Raw genomic sequence first — 19,682 nt, forward strand, 5'->3', positions numbered from 1 at the left:
ATTCTCACTCCTCTATCTTAACCCAGGAAAGGTACCTGAGACAATGCTGCATTTATTATTTTGGTTGGTTCAACATTTCCATCTGCTCCATTCAGTTTTTCTATTTTGGGGCTGAACTGTGTTGTCTCCGAAATTCATACGTTGAAGCCCGAACCCCTTAATGTAACTATATTTGGAAGTAGGGCCTTTAAAGCAGGCAGTTGAGGCTAAATATGGTCATAAGGGCGGAGCCCTAATCTGATAGGACTGGTGTTCCTATAAGAAGAGAAAGAGACCCCAGATCTCTCTCTCTCTCTCTCTGGGGGGTGTGTGCGCGCGCATGCACGCTACGCGAGGACAAAGAGAGAAGACAGTCCATCTGCAAGCCAAGGAGAGAGGCCTCAGGAGAAACCAATCCTGCCAACACCTTGATCTTGGACTTCCAGCCTCCAGAACCATGAGAAAAGAAATGTCTGTTGTTTAAGACCCTCAGTGCATCCTATTTTGTTATGGCAGGCCTAGGGGACAAATACACCCACCCACTTTCAAGCACTTATAATCATGTTATACACACTTGCAAAGAAATGCTGATGGAAAAAGAGAGGAAACAGACATGATCGTTTACTGTTGGTGGGGTGCAAATTGGTATCACCTGTTTGGGAGGCCACTTAACTCTAGTTATTAAAATGTGAAATGTTTGTGTCCTTTGATCCAACAATTCCAGTTCTGGGTATTTATCCTATAGAAAAACTCAAGTGTCCCCAAAATTTATTGCAAGGGCGTTATTGTCTGCATTGGTTCCAAATAGAGAAAAAACAAGTAAAAGCAACCTAAATGTCCACCAACGGATGTCTGGATTTAAAAAAAAAAAATACTACATCACAACCATCGAGTGAAATCCTTGGTATCTGTTTAAGTATATGAGGTAGATCAATATTTGCAGCATGAATATGCTCAAAGATACACAGTTAAGTGAGAAAAAGCAAGTTGCAGGACAGCATAATTGTATGATTCCAGTTATTTTTGTCAAAGAACATACTTGCATCAGTGTTATCGCAGGTAGAGGAAAAAAATCTGAACGAATATACCTCAGACTGTAAGAGGAATCAATACAAGGAGCAGTATTACAGAAGACATTTACTTTCTGGGTCTCAGATTTCAGTGTCTGAATTTTTTACAGAGAGTATGTATTACTCTTATTATCAGAAAAATGTAAGGATAAATACAACATTTCTTGTGTAGGAGAGAAAAAAATTAAAATGCAGAAAACAAACATATGTAAATACAATAGCATAGACTTTGTTATCACTGCTCTCCTACTTTTCTCTAAATAAAAAAAATTTGGCAAAGGCCCAGAATTTGTGTCAGTGGAGGGAAATGTACAGTTCTAAGCGAATTAAAATAATAACATCCCATAAAAGCTTTCAGCATTGGCACTATGAGAGACCACATACATCCTTACGGTGTTACTTACAGAGTGGATAAATTTGCTGCAAAAAATCAAAACCAATTAGCTGTGAAATATGCTATGGGTAGAAAAAAAGTAACGCCTAGTTTTAATCTACTCCATCTATCATATATGTATCTTCACATATTTTATATGTACCATAAATATTTAAAAGATTATTTTACCCAATTTTCTGCAAATTCATTTACAACACTGGTAATAAGGATCCTTGGCTCTTCATCAAACACAGAGAAGCTCATTTCAATATTGTAGAAGGAAATTGTAATTAAAAATGAGATTAATTTCATTCACTTAGTTCAAGAAATTTAACTTCCATAAATTTGGTGAAAATTGCTTGTCATTTTAAAGAGACCAACAATGAAGTCTCATTCTTAAATTTTGCTTAATTTAACTCCAAGGTCAAGAACCAGCACTTTGGGCTCCGTATCCAAAAGCAAAACAGATTACCATCACATTTTTGCTTTAATTATTTGGGCAGTTTCCTGATGGCTACACAGTTGATAGACATTCTACAAATCCCCCAAATCCTCAATTTTCATTAGCCAACACATTTCCAGTCCATTTCATGGTCAAGCTGAACATTATCTCACAAGATCATTTGCCCTGAGAAAATATTTATTTCTTCCTGTGCCTTACTTTCTGCTTCAGGTTTTTCTCTTTTCCTCTTTCTCTTGTCTGTCCTATCAGATTTCAATTTTGGAATGTGAAAAGTGGAAGGGACATCCAATATTTGAATGACATGGAAGGCAAATACTCCCCAGCCATGGATAAGCTTCCCAAGCTGGCTGGAGGTGGAGACTGGAGAAGCTGAGGCCTGTCTAAGAGGCATTCAAAAAGGCAGGCTGGAGTATCTTCTGGTGTTTGCTGGTATGCAGTCATCATGTCAGACCTAAGGCCATATAATTCTCTACTGGGAGAGGGTGAAGTTCCTGATCCACGCTCACACTGGCAGAGACAGAGCATCAGGAACAAAATGGATGGAAAGGTATTTAGAAATGTCACGCTGAATGAAAAGATACATTTGCATTATATTTCAAGAAAGCAGAGCTAAGCAGAATTCTGTGTTTGGACAAGGTATCCCCTGGACCCATTGTCTGAAAGAGAGAGGAAACGTCTATGCCCTCCTTTATCCTTTTCTGCCTTCAGAGCAATGGCCACCGTAGAGAACATGTGACCCATTGTGCATGCATTTTTGTTAGTGATACGCTGCCCCTATTGTGGAACATACCTATGGACTTAGTGGCTGTAAGGGAAGTTGCTGTTTCCATAGACAGAAAAGAAGGTGTGGAGTCCAACCGGGTTGTCTCAGAAGAGGAAGAGAGTAGTGAAGACAAAGCCGCTGTAGAAGGATGTGTTACTCCAGTGGATGTGAGTGGAAATGAGGCTGTGGTAGCAGTAAGTGTAGTGCTGGTTATATTTGGAAAGGAGTCCAGCGTGGGCTTAGGAAGAACTAAAGTAGGGGATGCTGATGCAGCTGGGATTCTGCTCCATGCAGATGTTCCTGCGGGGCTAGGCGGAAGCTCAGAACTAATAGATAGGATGCGGTCAGTTGCAGGAGGTGACCTACTCATTCTGCTAAAGGGTAGAGGTTGAGACATGGTCCTGGAGTTGGCAGTCACAGTGGTTCTGGAAGATGCCTCGGGGGATTTAGAAATGTATGCACTGTCAGCTGTGATTTTTATAGATACGGGGAGAGAAATTGGGAAGCCAGTAGTGATACTGCCCACTGTAGGTGTAGGAGTGGTTTGGGTGAGTGCGGTGCTTACAGCAGCAAAGGGTAGTGTGGCCAAGTTAGTGAATGAGCGCGCTGGTGTGGTGTCAGAAGTCAGAAACGCAGACTTTGACACCTCTACTGGAGAAGAAGTTAGAGTGTGAGGAATACTGGGTACAGTTGCCAGTGGAGAACCCGAAGGGAGAGTAGATAAAACCCAAGCCAGCATGGATGAACTAGCAGCCTCTGAAAGTATAGATCCTGAAGTGGCACCAGAAGGATTCCATGCGAGGGTAGTCCCAGGAGTTACAGATGTAGCTGTCTTCTCAAATGTGTGCTTAATGTCAGCCAAAGTGGTAGTGGTAGGTCTTGAAGATATTGGTGATGAAGGGCTGTCAGACATCCCCAACGTAGGAAGAATTCCTGATGTGGAAATTGATGACTTTGCCATAACATCTCCAGATACCAGACCAGTGAGAGAAGCTGTGAATGTTGACAAAGACCCAGGAACAAGGTATGGAGTCTCTGTTTCCACCTTGCGGGGTGTAGGTGTATGAGTAGTGGTGGAAATTGGAAATTGAGAACCTTTAGCTGTGGGTGTGTTCCAGGAAGTCATAAGCAGAGACTGGGTGTTACCAGATGTGATTCTTGTTCCCAGAACTGGAAATTCAACCATTTGGGATGTAAGAGGGAAAAAAGTCTCTGGAGTGGAGAACTTGGCTTCAGTACTATGAGGTGAAAAAAGAAATGATGTCACAGAGGGTGGCATTGCGATGGATGGAGTCCGTGGGGGGTACAAAACAGGGGTAACCACAGATGTGGCACCTTTTGTTAGTTCAGCTGCTGAAGTATTTTCTGACAAGGGAGTCATCTTATCTGTATTCGAAGAAAGGTAAGTGGTGGCTTTTACCCTTTCTGTGGGTCCAGGAGTGCTCTTAAAGCTCGTCAAAGATGGGGAAACCTGAATATTCAATGAAGTATAGAGATTATCTGACGGAGTAGATGAAAGCACACTTTCAAGGGCAGCAGTTCTGGAATAAGTGTTTGTGAGAGATAATATGCCCAGAGTTGTAGTCTCATCTCTTTGTGACGACTGCCGAGTTGTTGCTCGAAATGGTGAAAATGTGGTCTTTGGAATGGAAGAAATAGCTTCAGTGTTCCTAGAACCGAGTAGAGAGGAGGCAGCGGTGCCTACAGATGGAATCGCTATCCCCGCCATAACAGTGGTTGGAATGGTTTTCACAGAGGGGAAAGTTGGCTGTGTCGGAGAGGAAGAGGATGTAGGTGTGATCCTGGAGGACACCTCTGTCATTCCTGAAGTAAAGGAAGCAGAGGAAAACAGTGCGCTTTTTGAAGTAGGCCCAGGTGCGACATCCAATGTAGATGTTTGTAGGGTCATAGTAGTCTTAGGGGTAGACAATAATGAAGAGAATGATCCAACTCTTGTGGAAGTGTCAAAAGAAACAGCTGGAGGTGAGAAAGCAGAGCCATTAACTGACATTGAGGGCATCTCAGACATAGGCCCAGAAGTGGCTATGGAGGGACTTTTCAAACAGTCTGGGTGTGCTGTTTTAGAAGATTTCGTTATTGGTATTGTGGGAGTGTCAGAAACTCTTTTGGAGCTGAAGGCAGTGACACTGACTGGCAGTGAGGACATCTGGTAGATAGGAGTCAATGTCGCCACAGAGGTTTTCCCAAGAAGTACCATAGGTGCCTTTGGAGCAGACAGGGCTGTAGTGATCCCATCAGCAGAGACGACTGTAAAATTGGCACTAGCTAGTCCAGTTGTGGAAAGAGACAGGGGCTCAGGGAAGGTCTGTGTACTTTCAGAAATGGGAGAAGCGACTGAAGTCACCTCAGTTTGAGTCTTAGGGGAAAGCAAGTATGAAAGAGTTGTGTTGACATTTACAGGATTGGATATTCTTGTTGTCCTGGAAGTTATGGTGTCTACAGATGAAGTATCCTGGCGGTATGAGAAAGGGTGAGTCACAGAGGTGGTACTTCCTATCATTTTCTCAGTCCTGGGAGTATATACTGAAAGGGCACCGATGCTTTCTTTTTCAGGAGACAAAAATGTGGTAATTGTCAGGGCTTGTGAAGGGAGGGCTGTTTTCCCAAGACTGGTAGACATTTCTGGAATGTGAGCATCTACTGTGTGACTTGAGAGAGAGGTAGGTGTAGTCTGTATAGTCCCAGAAGTGGGAGATGGAGCTGAAATCCTGTCAGGTGGAGTTGCAAGTGGAAACTCTGAAGGTGAATGTGTTTGGTGACTAGAAATTGTCGTGGTCTCAGCAAATCCTGTATCTGTCATTTCCAAGGATGAAGTACCCTGGGAGTCTGAAATAAAAGGATTCTTTGATGGGGACATTTCTGTCGCCTCCATAGTTCTAGGGGCGTTTCCCGGGGATATGGCCATCCGCTCTTTGTCAGAAGATATGGTAGAAATGTCAGTCACTAATAGGGTGGGGACCAGTGTGTCTCCAAGACCTGTTGAAGACTGAGAAATGTGACCATCTACTGTAAGCTTATTGGCAGAGGTGTGTGAGGGCATGGTCTCATCAACAACAGAAGTTTCTGTGGAGCTAGGAGCCAAACTAACTACATTCTCACTGCTGCTGAGAGTGTACGGAAGGCTGAGAGCGTGGGTAGAAGTCTCCTCCCCTTGAGATATGGGCTGGGTTGCTACTGGTGTCAACGTAGTTGAAATCACATGGGTGGAGGACACAACAGGAATGTTGCTGGAGAGAGATTTAGAGCAGACAAGAGTGGGTGTAAATGGGGTTACTGTGTCAGCTGAGGTGAAGAGAAAGGTGGTCTCAGCCTTAGTTGCCACAGGAGTGGGAGGCCTCCACGAGGCGACTGGAGTCTCTGTCAGAGAGGGAACTGCCGTGGGTGTCATCCTGACAGAGAACACTGTGGCTTCTGAAGTGGTGGGAATCGAGTGTCTGTGGGCAGGCACTGTATTGCTGGTCGTGGAAGCTGTCTGATCCAATGGTGACGCTGATGCTGTGGTCACCATAGCTGATGGCACAGGGGCTGCTGAGGAATGGGTAGCAGTAGGCTGTGGAGACAAGATGCCAGCAGACAAGGACATAGCTGTCATGTCTGTAGGGAGAGTGGCAAAACTGGTCCCCCAAATCCTTGTGGTGGAAGCACCCAAGGGTTCAGGGAATGTCTGTGTGCTGCCAGAATTGGGAGATGGAGTTGGATTTCCCTCAGGTGGAGCCTCTGAAGTCCAGTGTGCTGTGTGGGTGTGGGCAGAATTAAAGATTTCTGTGGTTCCGTCGTATGAGCTCTTAGGTGTGGTTTCCATCGATTTTGTAGAAATCCAACTTCCTCTCACCTCAGTGGTTGCAGTTTTATTATCCAACGGGGTGGTCAACTTTTCTGCGTCAGGAAAAGGGGAAATGGTGACAGAGGCTGTTACCATTTGTGCAGATTCTGTTGCTTCCAGCATTGTTGCAAATGGGGAAAGCTCAGTTGTCACTGCTAGAGTTGATTTTCCCTCAAGATACCGGGAAGCTGTTTCTGTCCTTGTCGCAAGACCGTTAGCGCTCTCCTCAGTAGAGACATTTGGTCCAATGTCAGCAAGGGTAGGTATGATATCTACCGTAGGAACCAATGTCTCCCTTGGTGTGGAAAGAAGCTCACCTCCAGCTGCTGTGGGCAGAGGAGTAGTTTTGTGTCCTAAAGTGGTAAGTTTAATCTCAGGCAATTTGGTTACAGATGTGGTTCCGGAAACTGTGGTGAAATTAGCAAGCCACGAAGTCGTGAGCGTGGATAGAGCTGTTGCGTATCTGTCTGTAGAGGCACCAGCAGTCACGCTAGCATCAGTGATAGTGGTAGCCTCGCTTCCGGAGGGGGCTTCTGGTGGGGTAGTAGCAGTGCTAGCAGTGGATGAATGTCCTGCATTAGAAGCGCTCCCATGGAACGCTGATGTCCACAAGGTCTGGTCTGGCCTGGGAGTCCACGTGGTTTCACTGGTAGCGAACAGATGGGCACCATCATCAGTTATCGATGTGTGACCAGACTCAGACGCCTTGAATGTGGAAGCTGATCTAGTGGCATTCAAAGGAAGCATGTTTCCGCCACCTGTGGGTGTATTCTGGGTATATACTGGCCCAGGTGTTATGGGGGGAAGCAGAGTGTCAGTTGCCATGGGTGCAAGTGTGACCCCAAGGGTCAAGGCTGTGTGTGTAGTCTCAGCATCAATAACCGGCTGTACACTCTGAGCTCTGGTGAGCGGGGAGGATGTCTTGAAAGAAAGGGCCACAGAAGAGGCCCTTTTTGGTATGAAGGTAGATATTGTATCCACCATTCTGGGTGAAGAGACGTCTTGGAAATTTGTAGATGTCAATTCTGTTTCAGCAGTTAACACAGGCATCATCTCAATAGGCCTAGTTGGGAGCGTTTTTGAATGAATTGGAGATGCTATTTCCATGCCAGTTGTTGCCAATGTGGATGCTGTCTGATTTCTAGGAAATACAGAATCCACTGGAGCAACTGTGGAGTTGAGCACAGACTCAGGTGGGAACGTTGATGCAGTCCCAACATGAGTAGTTGTAGCTGAAGTCTCTTCCACCGTGGACCAAGGTACTGTTCCAGCAGCTGTGAAGGCAAGAAACTCCTGGCTAGCTGTGGCGACTGAAAGTGCATCAATACCTGCGGATTTGTGTTTGGGCCAAGATGTTGTAGATATGGGTATCGACTCAGCAGATGAGAATAAAGATGTTGTCTTCCTAATGGTTGACTGAGATCCAGTCACTGAAGTCTTGGATATAATTGAATTCTTGGTAAGTCCGGACATGTATAGAAAATTCGTAGCTGTAGTTGGATGAAAGGTCTCAGTAGCAATGGCTTCAGCCATTTTTGTTGTCCTTGTGCTCTCTGAAGATGGGGATTTAGTTATCTTCATGGAGTTGGTAGTAGTGCCTATAGAGGTACTCTTGGTAGGCAGAGTGATGGCCGCTGAAGTAGACAAAATGTCTGCCGTGAATCTGGTTGTCTCAGCTACGGGTGTCTTTAAAAATTTTGGTGCAGCCATTGTTTCCAGAGGTGGAGATGTTGTATTGGAATATGATAAGGTTGTATCATCAGTTGCAAATACAGGCATGCTTTTAAACGTCATTGTAGAAGAATATATCGTCTCTTGTGGTTTTAGTCCAGTAACTTGGGATGGAGTTGTCAAATCTATTTGTTGTGAAAGAGTTGTGCTCATTTCTTGAATTGTTATATTTTCAGAAACAACTGAAAAATTAGAAAGCATGTGTTACTTTGGATTTGGCTTTAGAAATCAGAGACAATTCTGTTAGAGCTCTATAATTTTTTCTCATGTTTTTAAGAGGCGATAAGTATCAGATATAATCAAGCCACTTGATTATGTGGTTTTTCTTAAGATGATTTTCTACTTTCTAAAATCTCTATATGGTTCTCAAAATGCCCTCATTATGTAACAAGTAGAAGGACATCCATTTCAGGGGCGCCTGGGTGGCTCAGTTGGTTGTGTCCAACTCTTGATTTCGGCTCAGCTCATGATCTCAGGGTCATGAGGCTGAGCCCTGCATTGGGCTCTGTGCTGGGCATGAAGCCTGCTTAAGATTCTCTCTCTCCCTCTCCTCTGCCCCTTCCCAACCCCACTCGCATGCTCGCCCATGCTCTCTCTCTCTCTCTAAAAAAAAAAACATGAATTTCGTATACAGGATGGATAGGAACAGGAAGACACTGAAAGCAAGGAGACTTTTTAGGAGGCTGGTAGAGTCCTCCTCCTCACCTCACTCCCACCAACTCTGGGCCAACCCAACTCTCCATCACCTCCATACCTGCACTTGAGCAGTCAAGCACTGCCGGACACGGTCACACAAGGGGATGAACTAGTATTTCTATAATTTCATCATCACCAACCCCAAATAAGCCTTTCACACTGCCCAGCCATCCCACTACTTTTCTTTGGTCAATTTTGCTACTACTCTCTACAGTAACTATTTAAAACCTTCCTCGGGCGCCTGGGTGGCTCAGTTGGTTAAGCGACTACCTTCAGCTCAGGTCATGATCCTGGAGTCCCGGGATCGAGTCCCGCATCGGGCTCCCTGCTCGGCAGGGAGTCTGCTTCTCCCTCTGACCCTCCTCCCTCTCATGCTCTCTCTATCTCATTCTCTCTCTCAAATAAATAAATAAAATCTTTAAAAAATAAAAGAATAAAATAAATAAAACCTTCCTCACTGGGGCGCCTGGGTGGCTCAGCAGTTAAGCATCTGCCTTCGGCTCAGGTCATGATCCCAGGGTCCTGGGATCGAGCCCCACGTCGGGCTCCCTGCTCAGCGGAGTGCCTGCTTCTCCCTCTCCTTCTGCCCCTCCCCCTGCTTGTGTACGCTCTCTCTCTCTCTTTCTGTCCCTCTCTCATCAAATAAAATCTTAAAAATAAATAAATACATAAAATAAAACCTTCCTCATTATCAAACTCTGCCCCCACATGTTTATTAAGTAACTGTGTCCCTTACTTCACAGGAAAACCTAACTGAAGTGATCAGAAACTCAGCTGCGCTACCATCGCAGTTAGCCCTCCTTTTCCTAAGGAGCCTTTCCTTCCTGATTTAAAACATCTTCTAGTCTCTTACAATAAAAAAAATAAAAGCCCCACATCTCTGCAGGTACTGTCCCATCTCCCTCCTCCCCATCACATCGCTTTAAATAAAGTTTTATCTATACTGACTGTCTCCACCCTCCTCGGCCCCATTCTTTAGCCCACCCTAGTCTGGGTTTTGTCATCATTCCACCGCACAGCACCCACTAAGGCCACCAATGGCCTCCATGAGGACACATACTATGGATACTTTTTCAGTCTTCATCTTATTTGACCTCTCAACAGCTTTTGACAATGTTGACTTCTCCATCCTTCTTAAAATACTCTTTTCATTGATTTCCATGACATAACACACTCTTGGGCTTTCTCCTGATCCTCCGGCCGCTCCTTTTCTATCTCCTTTGCAGACCCATCCTATTTAATCCAGTCATTAAATATTAGAGTTCCTCAAGGCTTGGTCCCAGCACCTCTTCTCTTCTTACCCTGTGGTTCCTCCATACACCTTCATATTTGAGTTTACACCTGTACACAGATGAAAGTCAAAGTTTATATCTCTAGACCAGATCTCTATTCTGAGCTCCACCATTGCTCACTTGACATCTCTTGGATATCTCCTTAACCCCTCAAACTCAATACGCCCCAATTTGAACTCATTGTCTTCTCTCCAAACTGGGTCCTCCTTCAGTACTCTCTCAGTGAAAGACATCATCATACATTCAGTCATGCAAGCCAAAACCCTCTCCCGCGGTCTTCTTCCTTTTCTCTCTCACCTGCCATAGCCAACCCATAATTTTGCCCTATGACTCTTACCTCCTAAATAGCTCTTGATTCCATCTGTTTCTCTCCATCTCAATCACTTACCATCCTCACCAAACCACCATCAGTCTCTTCACCTGGACTCTGCAGTAGCCTCCCAACTGAACTCTCTCCCTCTGCTCTTGGCCCCCCTCCAATCTGTTCCATAGTTCAATCAGGATGATCTTTTTGAAATGCAAATTTTATCATGTCTCTCTCTCTCTCTCTCTCTCTCACACACACACACACACACACACACAAATACACACAAACTTAGCTCCCTTTAGTGGCCTTCTATTATTCCTAGGATTAAAAAAATGTGCCTCTTAATAGAGCTTACAAAGCTATGTGCAGTTTGGTCCCTACCCACCTGTCTGTCCTCACTCTGTGTGAGGTTTCTCCCTTGTTTCTTGGGCTTCAGCCCACCAGCCTCATTTAAATCCTCCAATACTTGGCATTCTCTTTCCCACCACAAGACTGCTACCTACCCTGTTACCTGTACTTGGAATGTTCTTCCCATCCCTCTTCTCCTCATCCTTCAGAGCTCAGCTCATGCATCACTTCCTCAAGGAAGCCTGCTACCTTCTTTAGCCTCCATGACTAGGTCACACCAATCTATTCTAGGCTCTTAGGACACCCCATACCTCTTCTTCAGAGTAGTTGTCACCACTGCAGGTTTACATCGGTGTGTGCTTATTACAGTCTGTCTTCCTCACTACACCATATGCGCAGGGCCTGGCACATGGTAGATGTCCAGTAAATATTTGCAGGTTGACTGAATAAGTGGATGGTGAGGGCTTGGAATGAAATAAAAGTAGTATGGGGGATTCCTAAAGGAAGAATTGACAGGTTATGGTAACAAAGAAGCTTATGAGTTAAAGAAGACAGAGAAATCTCAGAGGACTCAAATTTTGCTTTTGGGTGACTTGGAGAATAGGAAATAGGAAAATTGGGAAGGTGGCCTCTCTCAGAAGAAAAATATGCACTTCTGACTTGGATAAGTGGAACTCGGGATGATGGAACATCCAAGCGAAAATGGTGCATAGTAAAATTCAAGACTGAGTCATAATTTTTCTCCAGTTCAGATCACCCAGAATGAAATCATGCATATTTACCATTGGGAAATTAGCGTTTTGAATTTATCCACCTGGGAAGCATATTACTTATGATGTAGAAATAATTATGGTGGTAGACAATCTACTAACTTGTTTCACTGTCTTGAGCATTAAAATTACTTTTAATTTGCATAGATAGAAATTCTGAGATGTGTGTAGGATGTTCTTTAGGATTTTGTGGTCATTAGCAAGTAGGATGAATGACACTCGGAAGCCTGCAACTGACTGTACAGACAGAGTTGACAAAAGTCACACATGCATAAAGTCACAACACACGTGTGCAAGGGGAAAAGTCAGAGTTAATAGAAGTACTCTCCCACTTAATTTTACGACATCATTTCAATGATCAGAGATCCACATTCTGTTAGGCCTTACCAAGAAACTGCTATGTTTCTGGAGCACAACATTTATTTCAACCTTTCTGCCTTCAAATGTGTCCGTAAAGTACAAGTAGAGGGAGAATTGTCAGGATTTGGGTTTCCATTTTTTTTTTTAAAGATTTTTTATTTATTTGATAGAGAGAGACACAGCGAGAGAAGGAACACAAGCAGGGGGAGTGGGAGAGGGAGAAGCAGGCTTCCCGCGGAGCAGGGAGCCCGATGCGGGGCTCGATCCCAGGACCCTGGGACTGTGACCTGAGCCGAAGGCAGACGCTCAACGACTGAGCCACCCAGGCGCCCCGGGTTTCCATTTTTGTAAAAGGCTTTACCACAGCCAACTGGCTTAGCAAAACCTGTGAAAGGGTCACTTATACCACACTTGAGGAGCATGGCATCCCAGAGCCCGAAACACTCTCCAAGAATACACTAATTCCCATTCTTTTACAAATGATTCATGATGGAGCTGCACTCACTTTTTAGGAAAACAATAAAATACCGAATACCAGAAAAGTCCAAGTTATCCTCTTTGATACAATATTCAAAGAGCACTGTTACAGGAGTCCTAATGAGTAACGAGAAACTCAGAACACAGAGGATGGGAGTTAGGTGCGATATTTGTATCTAAAGATGGCTGAGCTGTAGATGTTAACTGTTATTAACACTTCCAATAAGCATCTCAAAAAGTAGCATAAAACTTAGGAAAGGAGGGGGGGTGTCTAGCTGGCTCAGTCGGTGGAGTGTGGGACTCTTCATCTTGGGGTTGTGAGTGTGAGCCCCACATTGGGTGTAGAAATTACTTAAAAATAAAATCTTAGGGGGCACCTGGGCAGCTCAGTTGGTTGAGCATCTGACTCTTGGTTTCAGTTCAGGTCATGATCTCAGGGTCATGAGATTTAGCCTCTCATTGGGCTCCGCACGCAGCAAGGAGTCTGCTTGAGATTCTCTCCCTCGCCCTCTCCCTCCCCCTCAGCCCCTCAGTCTCTCTCTGTAAAATAAATAAATAAATAAAATCTTTTTAAAGAATAAAAGAAAATCTTAAAAAAAAAAACTTAGAAAAGGAAAAACAAATGAGTTGAACAAAACTGCCAAGCAGGTAGCATTTTAAGTACCAGGTATCTCTTAGAAAATAATGCAACTTACATTGCCTCACTTAAACCCGAAGCCTGGATTTCTCTATTTCCCCAGATCTCCCATCGAACCTTCCAGATGAGAGTTTTTTTCCAGAGGGATTACTGTACCAAGTTTTTCCTCTAACGTCTTTATTAACAAAGACTCGTCTGCCTTAATTAAAATCACAGAATCGTAGAACTAAGTCTTGGAAATTGTATTCAATCCCTTCATTTAGAGACTAGGCCCAGAGAGGTACAGTGTTGACAGGATGAGATTTCCACAGATGAAACATGTAGAGAAGTAAGACGGTGTGTGCCAGTGTTTTAATCATCTAGTACCCATAAGTGCATGCCCTCAATTTACACAGAACCACCACAAACCTAGGAGAAAGAAGAGACTCTACCTAAAAAAAAAAAAAAAAAACAAGGAAAGACAAACATAGATAATAAAAGCCAAGTTCTGTAAGTGCTGAACAGCTCAAGAATAAGCAATCACCCAAAATAATGAGACATAAACCCTAGAGGAGAGTATCACGGTGCTAAACCAAAATGTGAAGATGCCCTTCCAAGCCTAGGCATAGAAACCCAATGGGGATCCCAAATTACAGCCATGCCCTGAAACAATATCTGCCTTGAAGAATCATTCATATCCCAGATAAAGTCGATCAAATCAAATGTCAGTAACTTTTTAACCAAGATTCATAGGAATTAAAGATTCTTTCAAACCCCAAGTCTGGCAACTAATTACGATGGGTTAGGAAACAGGTTCAATTGATACAGAAAAAGCATTTGACAAAATCCCATGTGCATTCATGGTAAAATCCCTTGGCAAGGTAGGAACAGAGGGTATTTATGTCAATTTGATAAAGAACATCACCAAGAAACCCACATTTAAAATCAACCAGGGGCGCCTGGGTGGCTCAGTCAGTTAAGCGTCCAACTCTTGATTTTAGCTCAGGTCACGAATTCGGGGTCTTGAGATCTAGCTCCCTCAGCCTCTGCACTCAGCGGGGTGTCTGCTTGAGATTCTCTCTCTCCCTCTCCCTCTGCCCCTCCCCCCACTCCTGCACATGCTCTCTCTCTCTCAAATAAATAAATAGATCTTTAAAAAAAAAAAACATAAAATATGGCGCCTGGGTGGCTCAGTCAGTTAAGCATCTGCCTTCTGTTCAGGTCATGGTCCCAGGGTCCTGGGATCGAGCCCCGCACTGGGCTCCCTGCTCCACGGGAAGCTTGCTTCTCCCTCTCCCACTCCCCCTGCTTGTGTTCCCTCTCTCGCTGTGTCTCTCTCTGTCAAAAAAATAAATACAATCTTTAAAAAAATAAAAATAAAACAACATAAAATCAACCATAATGGTGAAAGACTGAATGTCTTTCCTCCAAGACTGGAAGCAAGGCAAGAATGTCCACTCTCACCACTTTTAGTCAACATAGTACTGGAAGCCAGAGGCATTCCAGTAAGGAAAGAAAAAGAAATAAAAGACCTTGCAGTGGTGCTGGGCGGGCTCAGTCAGTAGAGCATGCAACTCTTGATCTCAGGATTGTGAGTTTGGGCCCCATATTGGGGGTAGTTTACTTAATAAAAAAAAATTTTTTAAGCATTGCAGATTACATGATTGTCCATGTAGAAAATCCCAAGTAATCTAAAAAAAACAAAAACAAAAACCAACCCCCTGAAACTTAGAAGTGAGTTCAGTGGGAGGCCTGGGTGGCTCAGTCGGTTAAGCTCTGCCTTCAGCTCGGGTCATGATCCCAGGGTCCTGGGATCCAGTCCCACATTGGGCTCCTTGCTCAGCAGGGAGCCTGCTTCTCCCTCTGCCTGCCGCTCCCCATGCTTGTGCTCTCTCTGACAAATAAATAAATAAAACCTTTTAAAATAAAAAAAAAAAAAGAAGTGAGTTCAGCAAGGTTGGAGGGTACAAAATTAGCACTAAGCAAAGAGTTCTTCGACTTGACACCAAAAGAAAAACTGATAAATTGGACTTCACCAAAACTCAAAGGTTTTGCTCCATGAAAGCCCATGTGAAAAGAATTTTTAAAAGCAATCTATAGACTAGGAGAAAATATTTGCAAAACATATATCCAACTAAGGACTAGAATATATATAGACCTCTCAAGACTCAACAGTAAAGGAGTGCCTGGGTGGCTCAGTCGTTAAGTGTCTGTCTTCGGTTCAGGTCATGATCCCAGGGTCCTGGGATCGAGCCCCACATCGGGCCCCCTGCTCCGTGGGGAAGCCTGCTTCTCCCTCTCCCACTCCCCCTGCTTGTGTTCCCTGTCTCGCTCTGTCTCTCTCTGTCAAACAAATAAATACAATCTTCTTAAAAAATAGGCAAAAGACATGAATAGTTTACTGAGGAGGATGTACAAATGGCAAATAATCATAGCAAAGGATGTTCAATGTCATTAGGCACCAGGGAAATGCAAATGAAAACCATAATGACATCAAAAACTAATGATGTATTGTGTGGTGACTAACATAACATAATAAAATAAAATTTAAAAAAATAAAACAAAACAATTTTTAAAAAAGAAAGAAAACCATAATGAAACTGCACTACACACTTACTGGAATAGCTAAAATAAAAAGTAGTGGCAACACCAAATGCTGGCAAGGATGGAGAGAAACTGGATCACTCATCCATTGCTGGTAGAAATACAAGAAGGTACAGCCACTCTGGAAAACAGCCTGACGGTTTCATATAAAACTAAATGGGCAACTACCATCCAGCTCAGCAATGGCACTCCTGGGCATTTATCCCAAAGAAATGAAAATTTGTGTTTACACAAAAACCTGTACACGGAGATTCATGACAGGGTGTGGTTTTTTAGGGGGAGGGAGTGGCTATATCCAAAACTTAGAATCAGCCCAAATGTCCTTAATCAGGTGAATGTCTAAACAAACTGTGGCACATCCATACCATGGAACCTTACTCAGAAATGGAAAAGGACAAACTATGGATACATACAACCTAGACAGATCTCAAGGGAATGATACTGAGTGAAAAAAAAAGTCAATGCCAAAAGGTTACATACTGTCTGATTCCATTTACTAACATTTTTTAAATGACACACTCCTAGAAATGGCAGACGGATTAGTGGTCGTCAAGGGTTAGCGATGTGGGGAGCAGAGGGAGGTGGAGAGAAAGGACAGGAGGGAGGTGGGTGTGTTTATGAGGGGCGACGGTGAGGGGGGCGGGTCCCTGAGGTACTGAAAGCATTCACTACCTTGACTGTGGTGGTAGATACACAAATCGACACAAGTGATAGAATTATATAGAACTTAATACACACAGACACACAAATGAGTCCAAGTAGGACTAGGGAAATCTGAATAAGATTGGTGAATTGTATCAACGTCAATATTCTGGTCATCATCCTACAGCTTTGTGAAATGTTAGTCTTGGGGGAAACTGGGCAAATTGTACAAGGGATCTCCAGCCACAGGTGAATCTACACTTCTCTCAATTAAAAAAAGGCAAATGCAAAAGCCCACATCATGCAGGTAGCTGAGTGAAAACCGAATGTCCATCCCTACTGGAGGGACCACAGAAACCACGGAGGCCAGCCTCCATCTTTGAAGGGCTTGCAAACATGTTTTGCCACATTCATTCTGTTCCCATTTGTGAACAAGTGATCATTTGCCCAAATGATTTGCATGAGCTTTGCTATCTCCGTATTTTAAAGTGGGGATAATCCATGTTAATTCACAGGGGCCTGTGGGCTTAATTGCCATTTGCTCCTTCACTCTAGACAAAATTGTATTATTGTAATCATTGGGAGCTGGAGAACAGAGGTATAGAGTCGCTGAATATTTATGAGGCATTTTGTTGCTGATGTACCTGTCAAGAGAATATTAAGGAGAACATTTGCTAAGGTACCAAAATCTGCCTGTGATTTGGGTATATCACCTCATATTAAATCTTTGTGTTTTTCTAGCCTACCTATTGCACCTGGTTTTTTTCTTTCAATCACGACCTTTGGAAATATAATTCAGGGTGTGTTTATTAGATTTGTGAGAGATAATAGTGGCCAGAAACCGCCATAGACAGATCTGCCTGTGGGGTAGAAAAAATATGAAATGAGTATCTTTTTTTTTTTTTAAAGATTTTATTTATTTATTTGAGAGAAAGAATGAGATAGAGAGCATGAGAGGGGGGAGGGTCAGAGAGAGAGGCAGACTCCCTGCTGAGCAGGGAGCCCGATGCGGGACTCGATCCCGGGACTCCAGGATCATGACCTGAGCCAAAGGCAGTCGCTTAACCAACTGAGCCACCCAGGCGCCCCTGAAATGAGTATCTTTAAGATGATGAGAAAAAATATATATATATGTATATATATATATTTTTTTTTTTTTTTTTTTCAAAATGGTGTCTGTATTCAGTTTCCAGGCAAGGACATAAAAAATGAATTCTGAGATAGGGAGAGAGACTGGCTAGAGCTTCCATCTCTGAATCTATAGGAGAACGTCACCCTGTGCAGGGGAATACAAATAAGGAGGTTCGAGCAAACTACAAACAGTTCCTGCTTATCTTTCGTGATAAAAAAGGAGGGTAGCACAGAAAATTGATATACAAGGGCCAAACCAAATTGCCTTTTAGCTAATAGAGCCCATCACTATGGAACCTTTCCTATCAGAGCTGATAATTGCTTCGAGGGCTTCATAGTGGGCCAAACAAAGGCCTTAGAAAGTGCACAAACTATATAATGAATCTCTGCATATTCGAAGAATGGTTAGTTCATAAAGTAATTCAAAGCAGCTGGAGCATGAGATCAATTAATACATCTTAGCAAATCAATAGCTCCACAGATACAGGGACCCTGGGTTTCGATACAGTGCAGATCTCCCAGGATGGACTCAGTTGGTGTTATTTCGTTCTTTCCAAAGGGGATTTCTCAAATGCGTATCTAGGAGTCATTTCATCTGAGTGTCTTTAGGAAGATTCTTCGTCTTCATACATCCACAAGTCCGAACAAATCCTTTGTTGGATCATGTGTCTGAGCTAAGATTAGGCAACTATGCTCAACATACCTAGAGAGGAATTTTAACTTGTGATCCGTCCCTAATGGTCACTTCAAGAAATCCCTTCCACCGTCCATTCCTTTTCAAAATACCATAGACTTTTGTCACAGCTAAAACCTGGAAACAACTTAAAAGTACTTCAAAGGGAGTTCACTGAATAAATTATAGGAGATCCCTACTCTGTCATACTAATCAGCATCCCCCCCCCCCAAATAATCAGGCAGCTCTATATTCTATATTTTCTGATATGGGAATGCCTCCAAAATATATTATTAAATGGATATATGACGACTATGTGCATAATGATGATCCCAACTTTGAAAAAGAAAAACAAAGACATATTCATGTAAACCCAAGTTTTCAATTGTTTCTGAAACAATACATAAGAAATTATTAACAATCGTCACTTTTAGGGAGAGGAGCTAAGGGCAAGAGATTGACGAGAAAGGAGACTTTTACTTTTAATTTCTATCTTCGTGCATTGTTAGAATTTTTACCAGCATATCTATTACTTCTACTTTAAAAAGTAAATCCATTTTAATGAATAAAGTAATAAAATAACTAGTAAAAATGGTAAATCAATTTAAATTGTAAAAGCTTATATTCTCTTCCCTTGAAATTCTACTCTTACTAATGTGTCCTATTAAATTGCAAACCCACATATACCAAGATGTATGCACAAGGAAATTTGTTACAGCGTTATGTATAACTGTAAAAAATTGGGAAGCAACTTAAATGCCCATCAGTGGTGAGTTAAAGAAATCATAGCACATCTATACAATGGATATATGTAGCCCTAACCATGCATGAGGTTGCTCTAAATGTACTGATGTGTCCATGATAATATTAAGTTAAAATACATCAAACTGTAAAACATTATGTATGTATGCATATATTATTTTTGGTTTTTTAAGACTATACACACACATGAACATTTATTATAAAGCCATTAAAAAAATCTAAAAGAATGGACACCTCTGTGGAAAAGATGTAGGATAGGTTTTACTTCATACTTCATGCACTTTGTATTGTTGGAGTCTATTTTATAATAAACTCCATATAATAAACAACCATAATGTATTGCACTTGTGATTTTTTTTAAGATTTTGTTTTTTGGGGGCACCTGGGTGGCTCAGGCTGTTAAGCATCTGACTTCAGCTCAGGTCATGATCTCGGGGTCCTGGGATCGAGACCCCTCATCGGGCTCCCCACACAGTGGGGGGGTCTGCTTGTCCTTCTCTTGTTCCCTCTGCCCCTTCACCCACTCATGAGCGCTCGCTCTCTCTTCCTCCCTCTCCCTCTCTCTCTCAAGTAAATAAATATATTTTTTAAAGATTTTATTTTTTTTCTTTTTAGTAGGCTCCATGCCCAACGTGAGGACTGAACTCACAACCCTGAGATCAAGAGTCCCATGCGCCACGGACTGAGCCAACCAGACGCCCCCTGCATTTGTAATTTGTAAAAATAAAGAAAAGATGCTTAAAAACAACTCCAAAACTAAATTACAAATGACTGACAACTT

General features: G+C 42.9%; 1 protein-coding gene across 1 annotated transcript in view; it reads right to left on the reverse strand.

Annotated features, from left to right (window-relative positions):
- The window catches only part of ADGRG4 (adhesion G protein-coupled receptor G4), an 87,023-nt gene that overhangs the window by 62,849 nt on the left and 4,492 nt on the right, over positions 1-19,682 (reverse strand). Inside the window, 2 exon segments of the mRNA XM_021685017.1 lie at positions 1,612-1,711; positions 2,681-8,405. Coding sequence (XP_021540692.1) covers positions 1,612-1,711; positions 2,681-8,405 — 5,825 coding nt within the window.

This window comes from Neomonachus schauinslandi, chromosome X, assembly GCF_002201575.2.
Source record: "Neomonachus schauinslandi chromosome X, ASM220157v2, whole genome shotgun sequence".
NCBI lineage: Eukaryota > Metazoa > Chordata > Mammalia > Carnivora > Phocidae > Neomonachus > Neomonachus schauinslandi.